Source organism: Equus przewalskii, chromosome 29 (genome assembly GCF_037783145.1).
Source record: "Equus przewalskii isolate Varuska chromosome 29, EquPr2, whole genome shotgun sequence".
Taxonomy (NCBI): Eukaryota; Metazoa; Chordata; class Mammalia; order Perissodactyla; family Equidae; genus Equus; species Equus przewalskii.
In genome coordinates, this window is record NC_091859.1 from 25,707,665 (window position 1) to 25,729,838 (window position 22,174).

Genomic DNA, 22,174 nt, shown 5'->3' on the forward strand with positions numbered 1-22,174 from the left:
AATAAAACTGGGAAAATAAAGAGTAAGATCAAGTGATTATTGGATGAATGCATGTGAAAGCAAACAATACAGCCAGCAAAATATCAGCATATGTTGGTAATGAACTCTGTTTCCCAGTGTTGATGGCAGAATATTCTAAATATCATGCATAATGAGTATGTCATAATTTGAGGATTTTCTAATCTAATCTAACAAATCTTCATAAGACTAGAATATTAGAAATACCCTACTTCAACACTATAATCTTCATTAAAATCTCAGCTATCTGGACCCTCTGGAAAGTAGTGATTCTCATTATAAAGCTATCCAAATAGTTAGCAAAAGGGGTTAATTTTGGAACTGGAAAATATTTTAGTTTAGCTGAATTTTTAAAATGGAAATCTTTCTAGAAATAAATTTCTATATAAATTTTCCATAAATACACTTTCCAGGGTTTCTTAAACTAAGGAATTGAAGCCCATTTATCCTTCCTTTGATGATTTACTATCATCACCATAAATACAGTCTAATGTACAGTAGATGCAGATTAAGAATATAGCAAATGTCCCTGCCAGGCAGCAGACCCTTCTGGATTCAAAGAGAAAGTCTGGTAAAAGTCATAACTCCACATCCTGGCCTTTAAAGCTGGCTACTCTACTTACACAATCTTCCCTCACCTCAGTGCCAACCTCCATGATTCCCAGGTCGGTCTCCTCACATCCCCCAGAAGAGCAGACTCCTGCATTCATTCCAAAACTTTATTTCTACTCTTCCTTCATGTACCACACTCCTGGTAAAACATAGTTCCCCTCTTCTTTGCCTATTTAGATCATCTCAAGCTTCAAGGTCTAGCTCAAATTCCAACTTTTCAATAAGTGCTTTGCCCACCAAGTCCTATCCACTAGGCTCCTCTCTCCCTAGAAGTCTCCTATTGCACAATCTGCCCCACTCACTCGGATTCTCTCCTTGTGTATGATTCCTCAACTAGTGTGTGCATATCTGTCTTGTATCCTCACTTAGTTTGTGAATGGTAGAGGTCAAGAACCTCCACCTTCGGGGCTGGCCCCATGGCCGAGTGGTTAAGTTCGTGCACTCCGCTGCAGGCGGCCCAGTGTTTCTTTGGTTCAAATCCTGGGCGCGGACATGGCACTGCTCATCAAGCCACGCTGAGGCAGCGTCCCACATGCCACAACTAGAAGGACCCACAACGAAGAATATACAACTATGTACCGGGGGGCTTTGGGGAGAAAAAGGAAAAAATAAAATCTTTAAAAAAAAAAAAAGAACCTCCACCTTCACTTTCCCCAATGCCTAACAGTGTATGATGCCTATGATGCCTACAGTCAAGTCCTTCCTAAAATAAATGAATCTAAAAGGGAGACACACTTTTGCTTATAGCATGCAAACAATTTAAACTCACTTTCCTGTAAATATATTTCAACATGAAAGAGCCAAGTATAAAACCTCAATTTCATATAGTCCTCTACTTTAGAGAAAGTTAAAGTCACTCAGATCTAACTACCAGCTATTGTTTTCCTAACAGAGACTTTGAGTACTTTCCCCAAATTACCCATTGATTGTCTGAATTTAAACACAAATTTTATAATATTTTCTACAAAAAGTTAAGGAAGGGCTGCTTAATGGTATTTCCATTACCTGAGTGGCTTTAAATATTTGAAGTATTCAGTTTGGATCCCATTAATCTCCTGGTAGGGAGGGGTAAATACTGAAGCTGTTATCAGTGGGACCCTATGCACAGATGCACTCAGCTTGCCTAGACGTTAGCCCTCAAGGAGGTAATCTTTAACTTTTGTTAATTCAGATCTCACTAATTAGGAAGTGTGATCCTTTGGAAGCGCTGAGATCAATATGCAAAGCACATACTGTGAACAAAATAGAGGAAATAATTCAAACCATTTTTAAAGGAATCATTTATATACAGTCATACTAATTATTAACTGTTTTTCCTACTAAAAATTATTATCATCTAGTCCATTAGTTCTCAAACTAACACTAGCATGCATTAGCATCACCTGGATCCTACCACCACCGTTTCTGCTTCAGTGGTTCTAAAGGGTACCTGAGAATTTCAATTTCTACAAGTACCCAGGTGGTGGTGATACTGCTGGCTGGGAACCACACATTGAAAACCACTGACCTACTCAATATTTTGCCATAATTTGAATTACTTTAATATACTCTACAATTCAAGCTGAACTTAATCAGTTTTATCTGATTGTATAATATTTTAGAGAATATCACCCTGGTGGAAAGGTAGGTGAGTAGCAAACTATAGCAGTTATCAGTTATCAGTCAATCATATCATTCAATACAAAGCATTGTCACTGCAGGTTCCTAGCTGAGCAGAGCACTGGGCATTTCTCAAAAGATTGGGTCAGGGCCACAGAAAGGTCCTTCACCTTGATCTGCGCTTTGTATCAACCCAGATCTGAGAATAAGTCCTCCTAACTCCAACCCCCATCAGCTACATCAACATGTACAATAGAGCAAAAATATTAAGATTACGGGCTTTGGAGTTAGACAAAACTAAGTTCAGATCCAAGATGTATAATCTTGGACAAATGATTTAACTTCTCTAAAATGCAATTACCTAGTGAAGTGGATACCACAGTACACTGCTGAGATCCTTCAGGGAAGAACTTTTTCCCTCAGCCATTGGGAGTGCTATTGGCAGACAGCCTTCATGTCTAAGCCCCTTCTAGATTGTCTCATTGCAGAGGATCACCTGGTCCAAGACCACGCCCCTTCCTGTGACAGTCCACATCAATGACTTATTGATGCAAGAATATGAAAGCCTGGCTGTTTTGGCCCAACTCAGGGTAACTCTGAAGGGCTCCCCTCACTCCAGAGTCTCTGTGGGGAGACTGTCCTTGGATCTGCATTGTGGCTCAGTCACCACTTCTGCCAAACCTGCTTCTGTCATCTTCCTTCCACAGATGTTGATCCTAAAGGTACCTTTTAATAAACCTTAAGCAAATTCAACTCCATCTCAGACTTTGCTACCCAGGAAAGCAAGCCTGTGGCATTTAAAAACAAACAAGCAAAAAGGTGGCTGAAAACTCTAAGTGGGAGGAATTGTATGGATGCATTCATTTAACAAATATTTATTGTGCCACACTCTGTTCTAGATGCTAAGAATATAGCAGTGAACACAGACGACTAAGTTTAAGAGATCATGAAAAGCATTAAGAGGTTGAAATCCATTTTTAGCTACAGTATTGATTGACTACTTGCTATAAAATGAGAATAGTATTTCTTCCTCCCATCACCACTCCCCTAACTGCCTCATTTTTTTTTTAACTGTCTAAGCTTATAACATTCATGTCCTGTTCTGAAACCATAAAATCCTTGATTGTCAGTCTAAGTACATCTCAGCCTGTTTGAGCCCAATTCCCATATACGTTTCCTTCTTTACCTCCATTCTGCCCTTGGGAGCTTAGAAATCATTATACTGCTCTTCCACTACACTAGGTCATAGAAAATTGTAAGGCTATTAAAAGTCCTATTCACCTGGACACCTGATGCATCAGTTTCTGCTTCTGTACCCATGAAGCATGGTAAATTCTAATGCCCAAATGCTGTACACCTGCCCAGATGCACCACTCAGCTGAGTATTTACTGGGGTCTTATGGCTCTGAGCTCTAACCAAGAGATGGGACACAGGTTTTATTGGTTTTCAAATCCCTATGGATTTGCTGCTGCCATCCAGGGCTCAGCACGTAGAGTAGGACACGAATATATTCACGTCCTCAGAGACTCAGGAATATATTAACTCTCCTCACTTCCCTCTAATCCTCCCAGCATGGAGAACCCACTTCTACTCTAGGGGTTCAAGAACCTAGCTCTTACCTTCCAAGATATTTTATCCTTGTCAACCTGAGAGCTAAACTTTTGACATTCAGCAGCCAAAAATAAATCCCTCTTCTCTCTGGTATTTGCTGAAGCATCACTTTTCTGAGCAACAAACATCAAAGTCCTGATTAGTTGAATGTGAAGAAAGTCAAGGAGGCAATCGAATGATCCAGGGAGCGGGGGAGATCATTGGTTAAATTTTCACCGCTGTACTTTCCTCTGAATCTCATCACAGGGCTCTCTTCTCTGCTTGATCACTTCCCCTGTAGACAGCCTCATTGAGCCAGCCATTTGCCTCGCCAACAGCGTGTAAACCAAGGTATTCCTTAACTCTCTCCTACCACTTTTTTGCAGTCTTGCCTTTGCCTAGTATCCTGTCTTCCACCTAGTGTTAAATAATAATGCTGTGCATGGCCTCAACAGAAAGGCAAATCCATGTATTTATCTCTCTCCTGTCTCTTCACTTATCTCCTTTTTTTTCTACACCTACCTCCATGATTGGCCATACCTCCAAAAACTGGCACTGTATTTGTACGTCTTATTTGCTGAAACATCATGTTTCCTACTTTGCATTAAGTGTGTGAATAGCAGGCTTTATATTTCTCTACTTCAAAATCACATTATATTTTATTTCCATTTAGATTTCAAATGACTTTTCTCTGTAACTCAAATATTTGCAATTAAAAGAAAAATCTCCAACCCAGAATGGAAGAAAATGTTTGCTATATATATATATATTGCATATATTCCATAGATATATATATCGCGTATATATAGTATGTATATAGCATATATATATGGCATATATATATTATATAAATACACACATATAAAGGGAATTATATCTTGACTATACAAGGAACTCTTACAACTCAATAATAAACAGACAAATAAACTAATTAAAAATGGAAAAAGGGTCCGAATAGATATGACTCCAAAGAAGACGTACAAATGCCCAATAAACATAAAATGATATTCAATATCATTAGCTGCCAGGGAAATGCAAACCAAAACCACGATAAGATACCACTTCACACCCACTAGAATGGCTATAATAAGAAATACAGGGGCTGGCCCCATGGCCGAGTGGTTAAGTTCGTGCACTCCGCTGCAGGCGGCCCAGTGTTTTGTTGGTTCGAATCCTGGGCGCGGACATGGCACTGCTCATCAAACCACGCTGAGGCAGCGTCCCACATGCCACAACTAGAAGGACCCACAACTAAGAATATACAGCTATGTGCCTAGGACTAAAGGGGTTGGGAGAAATGCGGGAGTGATTGCTAATGGGTGTGGGGTTTCTTTCGGGGCTGATGAAAATGTTCTAAGATTGTGGTTGCAGAACTCTGTGAATATAAAAACCATTGAGTTGCACATTTTAAATGAGTTAAGTGTATCGTATGTGAATTATATCTCAATAAAGCTATTATATAAAAACAGAAGACTCTCCATGTACCTCAGCATTCATGTGTTCACTTTATATCCTATTTTGCATGTTGCTTTGAAATTACATGCGACAAATATCTCCTTGCGCCTTCACAGCCTAGGATTAAGCAAATTAAAATAATAACGACAGAACTTCTGACAACTTGTGGTTCATATTGATATAGATGAGGGCCCCTTTTCCTATAAACCCACAGAAATTCTGAATAAAATGTCACAAAATAAAAATTTTTATATAGAGTCAAACTTGTAAGAATGAAAAGGGAAACACCAGTCCCAACATTAAAATGAAAATCAAAACCATAACAATGGTACCAACAGATGTTGAATAATCTATGGAGGTGTACAACCTGATGAGTTCTTATGTCCTCATGGGAACAAAGATGAGGTTTCTGCCCACAGAATGTGGAGAAGTTAGAACTCTGTTCCAAATATCACCAAAAGTCTGAAGACTCGAAGAAATGGCCCACTAGTTAAAAGGGAATTTTAGAGAAAGTTTGCCTCTATCCAAGTCTTCAGATGGAAAACAAACAAAGCTGAGGTAACGAGCCTAAATTCTGTGCCATGCACAGGCAGGTATAGGATGACATTGAAACTGTGAACATAAGAGAGAAGCCCAACCTGAGATAATGATGTAAAACTGGCTGAGCGCCATTGAAACAACTAGGGCACAACAAAAGCTAATTTAACACTTCTTCGTAGAGGCTGTCACTAACCAGAGCCCAGAGAACTTTCACTAGACAAAATACAACCCCTACTGAAGATAAACTGCCAGTTAAAATGATCAACTACATAAGGAAAGAAACCACCAAGAAGGAAAGTAACCAAATGAACAAGTAGAAGAATTAGCACACCAAGAATTTCAGATAAGATAGCAATATGAAAAAGTAGTAAATATTGTTAAAATTATTAAAAAGATTAAAAGAATGACTGGGAATCATAATGAAAGAATCCAATACTAGCGAAAAAAGAGTAGAAAAAATTTTTAAAGCATGTCCAACTCTAGAAATGAAAAATATAAAGTCAATGAAATGGAAAATTCAATGGATAGGTTAAGTAGCAGATTAGAAACAGCTGAAAAGAAAATGAAAGGAAATATCTCTCTGTTTATATTTATGTGATGCATCCTGCAAATGCATCCTGAAATTTTTAAATATAAAAACGTGGAAAATATGAACTAGATTAGGAGACGGACAATAGGATAAAAAGGTACAACAGTCATCTAATAGGAGTTAAAGAGTACAGAAGAGAGAAAATGGTAGGGAGGAATAGTCAAAGAGATAATGGCTAAGAAATTTCCTGTAGTAAAGATGTTACTTTCTATTTTCAAATACAGTGTTTATTACTTAAAATATAAAATATTCTTCAGTGACAAAAGTTCTGCATGTTTACTTGCCTACACTTTTAAAATCTATATATAGTATATAGGAAGAGTGCTTTATGTGGTAAATAGAGTGAAAATAATTCTGTAAAAGCTTATAAATGAATTATATTCAATTTGACATTAATTCCCCAAAACAGACAACTGCAAAGACATTTGTAGAGAGTTTAATCAGCAAGTTGGAAAATCAGAAATGCAACCATTGTACATTATAATGTTCAGTTCCTTCAGGTTTTTTCCACAAACAATGGACATACAACTTAAACGTAAAAGCAAATTTTACAATGACCAAATTATATAATGAATTTTTAGTAACAATGATCACGCATTCATTTGATTCTATATCAACAATCATTATTGGAAAACACTCAGAATTTCCTAAAAGATCAACACAGAGAGCCACTTCCCTGATCTCAACCCCATCTCTGCGCCTTGTATCTACATCATGGATACTCAGTTGTTAATAATGAACTGGACTTCCCGGGGTTTTCACAAATAAAACAAAATTATGAAATCTTCGTATTCATACATTTACTATTTCCTCATCCTAATGTGTGTTAATGTTGGAAATCATGTTGTGAAACAACACTTTTTTAAGAGTTTTTTTCAAAATTATTCACCATTTTATAGTCCTTAATATTTTCAAAATGCTATGAAAACATATCATCATTATTCCAAATCATAGCATTCCATATGCTAGTGATAATCTCACCCTCATTTGTAGATGAGAATGATCAGAGAGAGGAGTCAAGGTAATGTCTCTAAAGTAACACAACCAGGGTATGTGAATTCAGGAAAATCAAGATCGCAACTTTAGCCTCTAGGGCAGGATTTCTCAAACTCAACACTAGTGATATCTGGGGCAGGATCATTTTTTGCTGTGGCGGAGAGGGGCAGCCCTGTGCATCACAGGATGTTTAGCAGCGTCCCTGAATTCTATCCACTAGATGTCAGTAGCACCTCCTCACCAGCTGTGACAACCAAAAATGTACCAGATATTTCCAGATGTTCCTGAGGTGCAAAATTGCCCCACTGAGAACCACTGGTCTAGAGAGACAATGACTGTATAAGCAACTAAATAGGTGAATATACATTTATACTGTTTTACATCCTACATATAAAATTTTCATTTCTCTATGTAGTGAATATGATTGGTACATAGCTTTCTTTAAGTAAAGTTTATATTCTCTCTGTTAGAATAATCCTGCTGATTCCTAAATACATTTTAATATATCTATGGCACCTATTTTTTAAAAAATAAAATATTTCCACATGATTACATTGCAAATTAACTGCTCATCATTTTTTAAAACTAGCAAATGACCTTTGTTTCAAATTTTGATTCCCAATCATATGGAAATTTTAAGTAACACTGAGTTAATAAAGTGCTACTTGACATTTTATACTCACATTATTTCTGTGAGGTAGGTAGGTGTTTAGTGTTACGTTCCATCGTTAGAGGAGATTAAGGATAAATTCAACGTCATACAACTTGTCAGTGGCAAAACAAAAACAGACAACTTGTGTGGCTTTTCCTTCTCATTAGAGTTGTTGTGACTCAAAATAAGAATATCAGATTATTTAATTTACAATAGATTAATCTTTTACCTCTATTTGGTTTTACCCAAAGATTTAGATAAGATATATGATTTTTAATAATTAACAATAATGTTACTTTGATTTCTTAAGAATTCCATCTGGCACTCTTACCTGTTTATAAAAGTAAAATACTGACAGTTCCTAATGTCACAAAGATATATTTTATTAAAAGAAAGTGGACAAGAATGGAAGTATCATATCTCTCATTAAGAATACATTGCATAACCCCCGGGCAGTCAGACAAGAGAAAAAGTTATTTAAATAACCTGATTTTGATTACTAAAATTGAAGCATTCTACACACAAGTGCATTTAGAATTACTAAATAAATAACAATAGTTCAAATCACACATGCATAAAATAGGATTATACCTTCCTATTCATTAAAAAATTGGAGAAAGATTTACAAAGTTTAACGTATGCTTACAAATATATTGATTAAAAAAATAACATCTATACACATACAAAATATATGACTACATTGTTAATATAATGTTATATAAATCTCTTTGCTTATATAAATGCTATTCCTATTCTTTTTAATTTTTTACTGTTTTCAATTGGAAACGTCTAAATGGATAGAGCATGCTTACCCAAATATTACAAAATAAGCAAAAAATTTTTTAATTACAAAATAGTTAATGTACCTAAATATTTCTCACATTATTTTAAAACATTGTAAAACCAAACAAACTTCTAAACAGTATATAATGTGGGTACTGCAGAAAAAAATAAGTTACTGATGAAAGCTTGTAACCAAACTCTTAGCTAGAAATACAGCAAAATAAACAAAATAAACTTTGGGACTACTACTTGAAATTTTAATACATAGAACAAAGCATATATTCAGTAACTCCAAAACATTAAAGAAAAATGGTAGTGTTTGCCTGCGTAATTTAGCTCTCTAACTGGGTGAATATACTAGAATTCAAGACTTCTAAGCACACGTACCTTTAAATTTAATAGATTGCAAATTAGCTGACATTTAAAAATTCAGCATGATAGCATTCATTGTCTTCATCTAACTCCATGGAGCTTAACCACTCTCAATCATGTAAATGTTCTTGGATCACCAAATCCATAAGCACCTATGTTGAAAGTACCTTAGTCAGTATCAGGCTCATGGGAGTTTATAATTTATAGGCTGGGACTTAGTGAACCAGGATCTGGAGTAGCATGATTCATATTGGTGTGTCAAGACATATGCAAGCCCAAGGCAATAGAGTAAACAAGAAATTAGTAAATTAAAGCAAAGGTAAACTGCACAATAAAACAAAAGTTGATGGGTCAGAAACTAGGAAAGCAGATAAGAACCAGAGTCTCAGAAAGGCAATATAAGCAGCCAATGGCCAGGAAGTTCTAGATAATAAGCAAAAAGGCATGAGAAAAGAAGCATAGCACAAAGAAGCACCTTGATCCTTGGGTCCATCTTCTGTCCCAAACAGAATGCTTCTTGATTACCACTTTCCTGAGACAGATTTGGTTCCAAGGTTAATATGCGCCCTGGGCAGAGAGAGGTCAATGAGAAGAGAAGATATAGACAACACAGACTTGTCACCCCATTGCTCCCTAAGAACAGAGTATGTAGTAGGAGGAAGAAAAGCTCTTTTCAATATCAGTTATGATTATGGCAAATCCCAAAACTTATACGCTAGCACCAAATGCATGGAAAGAATTTTTAGTAATGCCCAAATTGAAGAATCTGCTTTTGACCATCAAGGATGAGTGTATTTGTGTGTATTAGCCTTTCAGTACATATGCAGTCATAACTCTCATAACTACAGCTTCATTGAAATAAAAGAGAGATCGAGGGAAATGCTGATGCTGAAACTCCTAACTCCAGAGTAGCATCAGTTAATGAGTGTAGTATGTGAAGAAACTCACTTTAACAAAAATTTATCCCCAAAACACTCATGATAGACAACAACAACAAAAAATCTAAACCTGATCCAATTATCTTAGAAAATATATAAAATTGGGACACTGTTTAAGATCATTTAGTATCAAAGCTGCTTCACAAACGAGTCCCTTTGATCTTGCCACTTTGATCTGTGAAGTTCAGTTCAACATGGTTGAAGGCAGGATTATCAGTTCCACCATCTTCTACTGGATGAGATTTATAGCTTAAAATATGCTTCTTCTAAAAGAAAATGTTAAAAAGGTGATTAGAAAAAAAACCTTTCATTCATTCAATTCTAAATAATTGTTACTACTGCTTTTCTTTCTCAAAATCAGCTTCGTAGTCCACTGGGGAAGAGAGAACACAACAGAAGCAGGTCATCAAAGAGTAGGGCCAATACCTTCCTTGTTCATCAGAGTTCAAAAGAGAGTCTGGGGATTAACTAGTTTTCTAATCTGATGATAAAAGAACAGTCTTACTACTTTAAGAAAAAAGAAAGCCAACTTACCTTCTTAAAAACATCAAAATTGGATAAAAAGTCCTCTTTGGTTAGTAGGAATCTGTGGTCTATGTTCTGTTTTCTTCCTCCTGAAAAACATATACATTATTTACATTGTTAAAAAGATATCTCTAACTACCTAGTGACAGTCCACCAGACAGGCATTTAACTTGTGCACAGTGAAGTCTACGCATTCATAAAACACAAAGAGAAAGGGAATTTTCTACATAGACTTAGTTCCCCATTTCCCTTCCCTCAGTCAGGCTCAGATTCTGCAAGCCTCTCACTGTGATAAATAGGAGTCTAATGTTTAAAGATAAATGAGATGGCTCTTAAATGCAAACCAAATCCCTCATCTGGTGCTCAGCGAAAGAGTCACCTGGCCCAGTGCTGATAGGAAAACTGATTTAAAAGCATCCTTCATGATCTACCAATAAAATATCAAACCATCTGCCTCTGCTTCAGACAGTCGAGTTGCCTTTCCTCAATTTGGTGGCTATGAATATAGATGTGTGTGAAGAAATGCAGGAAATCCGAAATTGTGGAATACGTTATTTAAATGAAAATCAGTACAATGACTCGTGTTTGATCCAATTCCTCTTCCCTAAAGAGGAATTATAAAAGATTTTATAAAAACATATTCTCTGGTTTGGTATTTTATTTGTAGATCAAAGAAGATTCTTTTAAAACCATGTGTCTCGAAGAGCAGTTCTCAAAATACCTCCATCCAAATCACCTAGGAGATGTACTTAAAATGCAGATTCCTGGACTCCAATCTGGACTGACCTAATTAGAACCTCTGGGGTGGGGCCACTGAATTCTGATTTTTACCAAATTTCTGAAGCTCTTTAATGTTTGAGAACCACTACTTTAGTAAAATGCTAGACTTTTAATTATGGGGGCCTAAGCTCTTCTGGAGATGGAATCAACTTGAAATTAATTCATTCAACATTGTTGAGTGCCTACCATGTGCTAGGGACTCTACAAGGTCCTAGAGAGACAGAGATGAGTAAAACAATCATTGCATTCATAGCTCATGGTCTACTCAGGGAATCATTTACCCCACTTTACTGATGAAGAGACAATTCACTATGCACAGTACATAGTTAGGTGAAGTTGAAAGGCCGACCCAGTCTGTTTGGCCTGAATTCTTCCAGACTCCTAGTATCCTAGAGTAGATTTTTAAATATATTTGCCAAGGAGCATCAGGATTTTATGTTTCTAAATTTTTTTTTTAAGGTGCTCACTGCTGCTGTAGAATGGGAATAAGTCATTTATGAAGTTAATGAAGTTGCAGTGTATTTTATCAATGGATGCCGGCTCCTCTGGGTAGAGCATTACTTTTTAAAACAAAAGGTATAGTTTTTATAGTTATCAGAATCAAAGCATTTAAGGGAAAAAATGAATATGGAAAGGAAGTACTCTGATATCTCATTTTCTTAAAGAAAAAACCCGGGTTGAATAAGGACTAAAGGTCAAATAGTACAAGGAGATTGGTTAGGTGTATTCCAGATCTGAACAGTTGGGTTACTGGTGAGAGAAGTGTAAAACATGTTTTAAAATATATCAAAACAGACAAGAGAATAGACCTACTGTGCTGGTAATTTCATTTATGAGAAAAAGCAAGGTCCTTTTTGAAAAGAAAGAGAAAAATTGAAAACAACTGTTTGACAGGTAACAAATAGCTACAGACTTTATTACAAATGTATAATAACTATACATTGTAATATATAATAAATATATTATAATCAATATCATTACTTATATAATTATATTAATGTCACCACTAATTATTAATATAATTTATTAATTCTAAATACAAGTGTTACAGAAGTTGGAAAGACAGTGCTATCCAGGTGCCAAAAAACAATGACTGATGATAGAACTCCTTAAAGTGTCACAGTGCTGGTAACTTTGTAGCACAAAGCAAGCGAAGACATCAGACATACTTGGACAAAGCGTAGGATTTCTAACTGGTTATTACACTTTTGATAAAGAGAGCAGTGGAGCTGCCTTCCCCTAGTGTGGTTGCTATGGATGTACAGGAGTGAGGGAATGCAGGAAATTAGGGAACCAGGCACTTCTCACCAACTCCACACTATTACTCTGGTTTGAGCCACCATGATCGTTCACCTGGATTTCTGCAACAGCCTCCTACCTGCCTTCCTTCCCTTACAGACTATTCTCAAAACAACTGGATCAGAATGCTCCTTTGAGAATTACTGGAAAAGTAATTGAAAAAATATCCCATGTAGTAGACCTAAAAAACACAGAGATGGAAAACAGGAAAGAAAAGATAAGAAAATTAGAACTGTCCAAGACTCAAACATTTGACTAACAGAAGTTTCCAGAAAGAGAAAACAGAAAATGACCAGAAATTACAAAAGAAATAATATAGGAAAATGCCCTAGAATGGAAGGATATGGGTCTTCAGATTGAAAGGACCCTACTGAGGGTCTAGGGCAAGGCAGTCATGGTGAAATGGGTCACATGCAAAGGGTCAGCAGGTAGCATGGCATTGGCATTCTCAGCAGCAACACAGTAAGGCAGAAGAAAATTAAGACATCCTCTCAAAAACAAGAAAGTTATTTTCAACCTAGGATTCCCAACTCAAATTACCAATAAAGTATAACAGAGAATTAAAAGACATTTTTTTCAGACACACAATGTTTCCAAAATCTCTCTCTTGTCCACCCTTTCTCAAGAACGTGCTATAGGCTGTGCTCCATTCAACAAAGGGAGTAAACAAGAACTAGGATTAATGGGATGCAGACAGCAGGAAATCCAACCCAGGAAGGAGGCCAAGGGAATTCACAGAACAAGGACAAAATGAAGTGCTGGGACAAGAGTTCTATAGTAATCCCAGAGAGCAGTCTATACTACATGTATTATCAGTTTGATTTTTTAAAAAGTTTATGAACATCTGAAAAAAGCCTTCCCACACGTTTAAATATAAAGATTATGATTATTATTCCTCACATGTGTATATTTCCTTACCGTTTACAAAAAGTCAGCACAGGGCAATGAAAAGATCATGACACAGGGGTGTTGTAATAATATGTGTAAGATCCCTGGCATTCTAGTAGCCATGGACAATTTTTTCAAGTATTTTATTTTTAACTTACAGCAACTGGTGAGATAGGCAGGTCAATTATTATTATCCTTATTTTACACATGAGATAGCTAAGGCTCAGAGTAGTTACACAGACTTCCCCAAGTTCATGCAGCTAGTAAATGGCAGAACAAAGATTCAGATAGAGATTTCAAGTCCAGGCCCTCAAATTTCCCATGAGTAACATGAAACAAATAATTAAACTAGTTGTTAACAAGACTATAGTAAAATAACATAAATGGCTATAAAACAGATATAGTAAAAACTGATAGGGGGTAAATACAACAATACTAATGTTTAGAGAGTTACCTGTTGGTAAACTGATAAGCATTCCTGTGAATAACGTTACAAAAGTTCCAAGAGTGCTGAAGTATAGATATGATAAGGAATACCAGTTATCCATCAGTGGTGTCCTAAGGGAGAACAAAAGCATAAGCATAAGATTTCACGTAATGCTACCAGCAGCTAAGAGTACGTGTCAATAATCCTCATGGCAAAGTCAAAATACAATATTTAATAATGCTGTTAAAGTCATAATGTGCTATCCCAATTTTACCTTATTGTATCAGGAATTAAAAGCATGACCTAACCTTGACTGTATACTATAATAACAAATGTCCATATGTATTCATTCAACTCTGCTTTATGTCCCAGGCACTGATATTGTCACTGGAAAGTCTATCATAAAAAAAGGTAGCTAAGGTTCCTCTCCTTATAAAGTTTACATTCTAATAGGGAAAGAAATGCAATAAACAAGTAAACTAATTAATAAATACAATAATTTCCACTGGTAGAAAGTGTTGTAAGGAAAATAAAACAAGGCAATGCGACATTAGCAGGGTGGAAAGAAGGAACTACACTCTAACGTGGGGTCAGAGAAAGCCTTTGTGAAGAAGTGACATTTGAACTGAGATATGGCTAACAAAAAGTTCCTGAGGAAACTTCCTGGAGAGAAGTAACCACCAGCTGACTGAAGCATACTGAGCAAGATAGAGTGGTACCAGATGAGAGGTCTTTTGTGGGACTTGTATGAGCTTGGATTTTACTCTCTGGGATATGGCACTCATGGCAGTATTTTAAGTGGAAGAGTGACATGATCTGATCTGTTTCTAAAATGAGTGCTCTAGGATCCCACTTTCAGCTTTGATAGAGTAGCTTGATTTAGACCAACCATCCTGCCAAGAATAATATACAAAAAATTGGGGGATGGGGGGAAGCTGGGATTTTTTAAGACACCAGAGAGATCACGGCAATTAGAACTTGAGGGGCCAAGGTCCCAGAAAGAAGAGAAACACATTGAGGTGAGCTATTGAAATTAAGATAATACGCTATTATTGGGCCAAAGACAGACAAAATAGAACAGAATAGAAAATAGAGAAATAGAGCCACAGGAAAACAGTCATTTAGTTTATATCAAAGTTGTCACTGCATCGAGATAGGGCAAAAGGAGGATCTTTTCAACAAGTGCTGCTTGGTTAGTTGAATAGCCATATGGGGGAAAAAAATGAATCTTGATCACAGCAGCTACAGAAATAAATTCCAAAGTGAATTACATTTCCTAAATGGAAATGCTTAACAAAAAAGCTTTTCAATGAAAAATTAGAGGAATGTCTTTATGATCTCAGGGTAGGCAAAGATTTCTTAACTGGACACACCAAAGACTAACCATATTGGAAAAGACTGATAAGTTAAACAATTAAAATTAAAAAATTCTGACCACCAAAAAGTGTCATTAAGAGAATAAAAAGGCAGAGTGGGAGAAAAATATTTTTAAGACATATCTTGTATCCAGAATATATCAATAACTCCTAAATAAATAAGAAAAAGATGGAGAATCCATTTAAAAGTGGACCAGAGAGTTCAATAGACAAATCAGAAAAGTAAATATCCAAATGGCCAAAAACATATAAAAATGTATTGAACTTAAACATAATGCAAATGAAAACCACAACGAGCTACCAGTTTCCAGGCAACTAAAGAGTATCTTGTTTCATCTTCAGCTGTGTCATTCACTCTTCTTGTACTCTAGCGATACCGAACTATGTATGATTTCCTAAGATGCCACATGGCTTCAGGCCTTCATGCCTTTGGATACGTTGTTTCTCCATTCTGCAATAAACGTTCCTTCTTCCTTTCGTCCCCTCTGCCCGATCTTTTCACCTGGTAAATTCCAGGTCATGCAATACTCCTCTAAGATGCTTTCCTTGACTCCACCCAGGAAGAGTTAGGCTCCTCCTCCTCCTGGCTCCCATGACAGCCTACGAATACCACTTATCCCAATGTATCGTTTGTTTGTTTTCTTGTCCAACTTCTCTTCTGGTAATTCTCTGTGACAAGAATGACTTTCCAGACCTTTCCCTCTAGCCAATCTTGACATGCTTCAAGAAAGACAACATCTCTGAAGTCTTCATGCTAATTTCAACTTAAACTTTGTTTATATTGATGCTTTTAACAAATATTTATCAAGTATTTATTAGCTATTTACCATGTGCTAGTTACTAGACTTACCGTGCTTACTGAGTTAATGTGTATATTAGTACATTCTCTCCAGCTAGATTATAATTTCCTGGAAGGCAGGAATCACAGTGAAGGGGAAGAGAAGACTTTCAATGGATATTACATAAATGGCCAGCTCAGGGCTGAGTATATTGTTCATACTCATAAATTCTTGTATTAGCCAAGTTATTTTATAAATAAGCTAACATATAAAAGTGATTAAAAAGAATGATTATTATGGTACCAGGTACCAAGTACATGATAAATCTCAGCTAATTTATTTGTTTCAGGAATCCAAATAATTATTTTGCCTTAGACTCAAATTAAGACAGATATTTACATAATCAGAAAAAATGCTAAGCAAAATTGTGAAACAAGAAGTACATCCTGAACATCCTCCGATGCACCCTTCCATTAATCTTTTATCCCTTTCTGATTCTAATGACTTTCCTGACACTTCCATTAGTGCTTTCATGCTTGTCCAGACTGCTCCTTGCATATCCTTGCCCCTCTCCCCACAGCACCCCATGTAGTCAAACCTCCCCCAGATATGCCTCAGGTTCTGGAACTACCTTTTCTCTCTAAGCATGCAGAGTTTACCAGCCTTGAACTCTCACTGGCAACCATTCTCATAGATGAATTCCCTTCAGGATGTGAATTGCTAATAATAACAGACACGTTCCTTCTCAAAGGAGTGTGTCCATTTTAAGAGTGAGATACCACGTCTTGACCCAAAGGGAATGATTTCATTCTGGGTCAGTTAGAATTCAGATAATACTTTAGGGGCAATAGCTTCATCTTTGCACTCCTTGAACATATTCATGGCGTTTGTGCTTCAAGGCTGGACATCTATGTACCCACTAAAGAAAGTCTTGCCATCACATTCACTATACAATAAAATAATTACCTACCAACAGGTCTGCATAATTTCATTAAATCAGACAACATCAGTATCCAGAAGCTCAAAAGTGTACTGAATACTGAAAACTCTAGTAAGAAGACCATGACTGCAACTCATTGCTAGAGCTCTAAAGATTTGGAATCTTTAAAACTGAACAAATAGCAATTACTCAACATATTTAGATAATTACGGCTTTTAGTCTGTAAAGGCTGTACTTCAAAAACTTTAAGAGCAATGATTCTTTTATAATTGTGCTTTTCATTTTAAAAGTTTTTCAGTTGACAAAGACAATTTTTCATAGAGCTGGTATCTGGTAGCATTTACTCATAATAGGAATTTTTTGTTGTTACTATTCAAGTCTTCTCTGGATCTGTAGGTGAGGCAGAAGTTTCCATCAAAATTAAGAAAATACGTAACTTTTGCTATTTCAGAACAAAATATTACAGCCAGAAAGCCACATGGGCTCTACACATTTCAGAATTAGGCAAAATTGCAGCATTGCAGGCAAGACAAAAAGCAACAGGGGTTCTCTACTTGTCACATACATTTTTTAAAAATATGACATTATAAAGCTTAATTCAATACCTTTCAACATTGTGTACTTGAAAAGCACTAGTAGAAAATGGCATTTCTGTGGTTGTCATCCAATTTGTTCCATTGTACGTGCTGTTACAGCCGTAGGTTTCAAGGCTTAGTGGCATAGTGCTCTCAGGAAGTGGAGGGTAAAGCTGAGCTCCAATTCCAACCCACAAAGAAACAACAAATCCAGCCAGCAGACCAGCAAGTGCTCCCTGCAAAACAAAAGTGGTTTTAAAAGAAAAATAATACAGTTTTCTTTGAGAAGGTAATTAACATTAGAAGGGTAAGCTCAATATAGCCCAAGTCAAATTTACCAGCTTTTCTCCTAAAACTATTTCCCCTCGCAAGATCCCTGCCTTCTGTCAAGGGCAGGATGGGCCCCTGTTCCCTCAGCCCAGAGCCCTGGGGACTCTGTAACCTGATTCCCTTTTTGACATTCCTATCTAGCCAATCACCAATTTCTATCCATTTTTTTTTCATATGTCTCATAATTCCATTCCTTCCACCCTGTTTCCATGGCCAACAGTATATTCTGGCCTCCTTGTCTCTTCATACCCAATTAACTACAACAGTCACACAGTTGACTCCAGGCCAATTGTTCCTTCTATTTTTACTTAATCCGTGAACAAATGGCACACTGTAAGAGTAAGAGACTATGAAGAAGAAAGCACACACAGAGTTTATTCCTATACTTAGCAACGAGCATGATTGTAATTGTGCTTTAGGGTAATTATGGAGAAAACAGCAAGCAGTTTTCACAAATGACTGCATGGTGCAGACAACCAAACCAAGTATTTCTAGAGATAAATGGAGACGTCCTCTTTGAAGACATTTGGATTCCCAATCTTTGGAAGACTTGGGTCCCTCACTCCTGCTTTTCACCTGTAATCCAGGTGTTCTGCCAGCTCTTGAATGATTTAAGCCCTAATTCCAAATGATGGACACACAGGAAAACCTTGAGCTGGGTAGCCCCTTCCTCTGTGGGTCAAATTTCTCCCCTTCCTTTACAAATAATGATCAGACAGGGCAGCTTGTGCCTTGGGTTCCACATAGAGAGGACAGGTGAGAATATGCGAAGTAAGGGGGAAAACATAAGCAAAATCATAGGGTTGAAAAAAAGAACAGTGTGTTGGTGGGAAAAAACAAGAAGGCTGCTGACCAGATCAGAGGATTTATGTTGGGGACAAGGACTGCAAGCTCTTTCATTAAGCCATGAACTCTTCAGAGCAGAATTAGGTTTGTTTATTTCAGGTGCCCTAGCTCTTACCGCAGGGCTACACATATAGCAAGCATGCAAAAAATATTTTTGAATAATTTGAGGTTGGAATAGTAGATCTGGCCAGCTGTTGATAAGTCAGACTTGCTTACTCTCAGCACTGTACATGGCTTGATCAGGGATCTACAAAATTATAATACCCACAAGGGCAGAAATATTCAGCACTCTCTACTCCCAGGACAGTGCTCAGCCCATACATATTCAATGAATGAATGAGAAGAAGGGAGGAAGAGAAGTAAAGGAGGAGAAGAAAGAGGGAGGAAAGAAGGGAGTGAGGGAGAGAGGGAAGAGGAAGTCCACTCCTAAGTAAGAGCAGATATTCTGCTGGTGAATAACATGAATATAGTAAAAAGAGGTGCTTCCTATGATAGGAACAATAGTATCCTGCTTCCCCTGAAAAAGGATGTGTTGGACCTAGTCAGCTACAGCTTTTCTGGAGGCAACTCACGGTGGCATAAACGTCAACAACCAAAAGTCAGTCTTTTTTTTTTAATGTTTCAGACACTCAGCAAACCACCACGCATTTCAGGAGTTGGCTAAAAGCTTCAGCATTCTGAAGTGGACACAAACTACTCTCTTTCGTTGTGATTAATTTCTACCAAGCTAGCTTTTCATATGACACTTCATTGAGAATTATTATTAATAATAATAACAACAATAACAGCCATTATTAGAATCTACCTTACCAATTCCTAATGCCTCATGAGCAAAATGGAATTTTAATGTAAAGAATGGCATTTTAACCTAAATGTAAAGTCATAGTTCTGTGGTTATTCTACATCTGTCTGAAACAACCATACACACATTATCGGTTTTTCCTGAACTTTAGCTTACAGCATGACTGAACCACTGGAGTTTCTCCAGGGAAATAATTTTTATTTCTTTTATTCCAAACAAAATTTAGCACTTCAAAGCACAGATGTGTCTATGTAGAAAAACAGAGATATTATCTATTTCTGGATATTATCCCCAATTATGATCACCCCTTTCGGGCTAGAATGTTATCGGAGCTACAGCTTTACATTTGAGCAGTATAAATTTTCTGGACAAGATGGTGAAGATCTGATCTTATTGCTTCTCTTTGCTTTACTGTGGCTATTCACAGGTATCCTCAGCTCTATTGCCGTTAAATCTTTCATATCTAAGCCTGTTGATCTCTTCAAGAAGGGCAAAAAGATAAATGCGCAAAAAGTGTTGATCCTTCAGTTATATTATATAATATTCATAATAGACATCAAACTATATGTCATAATATATCACATATCATACATCATTTCATAATACATATCATTTAGTTATGTTCTACAATATTCTATAATCTGTTTTTGTTATATAATTATATCATATCATTATATAACTTAGTTATATAATATTCATAATACATATTCTGGCAGTTATCATTTAGCTTCACATATGCAGGGTCCCAGTGCATAGGACTTCACTGTACACTCCAGCAAAGTCAATATGAGTAATTCAAGTCATTGAGACAAGTCACTAACGACAGATATCAAAGGAACTTCATCTTTACAATTGAGAAAAAATTGTGCTTGCAAAAGAAAGCTTCACACATATTAATTCTTCATACTTACAATAGAGTTGGCAAAGGGAACCAAAATGCCCAAAGAAAACAAGCCCAGAAGTGGTCCACCAACCATGCCAAATATGCTGAGTGCTGCCTATGAAAATAATAAAAAGTCAGCAATTAGTAATCTCAAACTCAAAGTAAAAATGTTTCAAAGTAATTTCATCAGGAAGAGGATTTAAGGTATTCAGTCTCTTCCTGAAAATCATGGCAATCTTGTCATTGGCAAAGAGGTAATCAGAGCTTGGAAGCTTCTGCTTCTCAGTCTCGAGTATCCATCTGTTCATTCAGGTACCCTCAATAAAGGCAGCAAAGTGTAAAGAAGGTACAGAATCATAGACAATAGGAACATCTATATGAATGCATAAGACAAGAGAGACACCGCTCCTCCTGGCTTTGTTCTTGCAAACATTAATAATCAATCACATGATTCCTTTGTGCTTTGATAGTCTCAAAGTCCTCTGCAAAACAAGATTGTGGATAAGTACTGCTAAGGGACCAGAGATGGTAATGAAACCCAATGCTATCCTTGGTTCCCTAAGGATGGAACCAGAATGAAATATATGATTTAAAAAAAAGATTGATTGAATCATGTAGAAAGAGATTTAAAATCTAATTGGCTAATTGCAACCTTTGCTTTGATGTACAGATGGCAAAATCATAATAGTGAAAAAAATTTACAATGTAAAAAATAGAGAAACGGAAATAGCTGAAACTTCTAAGAGATAGCTATTCTCAATAGTTAAATCGCTAATTTTTGAGAGTGAGCAGAACCATAAAAGAAGGATCAGGGACATCCTGGTTTGTCCACAGAGTAAAGGGGCCTGATAGAACAGAATAAATGAATCAAAGAAAAATATCAAGTCAAGAAAAATTTCAGAGGGTATAGACTTTGGTTGGGGGGAGGGGGAAGCCTACCTTGTGGACTAGGGAAAGGAAAATGGAGACTGATGATAGAGGAGAACTAGTGTTTGAGGAGGATACGGACTCGGGATAGGATCCTAAGGAGTCATTTCACAACTGCTCTTGAAGCAGAGTCCAGTAGGAAGGGAGATGAAGTCTTTCACTGCAAAATGTGAAAGAAGACACATGGCCCATGAAGCAGGCTGTGACAGTGTGACCTGTGAGCCAGTTTTGGAAATATAAGGAAAATATCCTTTAAAAACCTGTCTTAGGAAATAAGACCTTGGTTAGAGAGGAAGCAAGGAAGAACCGGCTTGGAGCTGTGACTACTGTCCTAGAACATCTCACTGTATATGCTCAGGCCAAAGTCCGTATATGAAAAGAGAGGAATCATCCACAACAAGGGCTATAAGCAATTATGCAGACTATGGAGGAAAGCACATTCAGAGGAGTTTTATTGGTTATGGATTAGGTATGCTAGAAAAGCTTGGAGCTTCTGGATCTAATTCATTCATTTATATAATCAGGATGATATCAAACTATTTTAACTGATATGTCCTAAGCAACAGCCAACCAGACGCACCCAAGCCTTAGATCTGAGCATGAACCTGGAGAACTTGCTTTGCCCAGCATTAGCCTTCAAGTTTCTGGATCA

The 22,174-nt window shown here is 36.8% G+C and overlaps 1 protein-coding gene across 1 annotated transcript in view; it reads right to left on the reverse strand.

Moving 5' to 3' along the window:
* Window positions 1-6,824: 6,824 nt before the first annotated feature.
* The window catches only part of SLC5A8 (solute carrier family 5 member 8), a 65,485-nt gene continuing 50,135 nt past the window's right edge, over window positions 6,825-22,174 (reverse strand). Inside the window, exons 11-15 of the mRNA XM_070599216.1 lie at window positions 20,624-20,710; window positions 17,765-17,970; window positions 14,092-14,195; window positions 10,680-10,759; window positions 6,825-10,411 (exon numbers count right to left, since the gene is read on the reverse strand). Of these exons, the coding sequence (XP_070455317.1) occupies window positions 10,286-10,411; window positions 10,680-10,759; window positions 14,092-14,195; window positions 17,765-17,970; window positions 20,624-20,710 (603 nt within the window). The 3' untranslated portion in view covers window positions 6,825-10,285. The remainder of the gene's footprint in view (window positions 10,412-10,679; window positions 10,760-14,091; window positions 14,196-17,764; window positions 17,971-20,623; window positions 20,711-22,174) is intronic.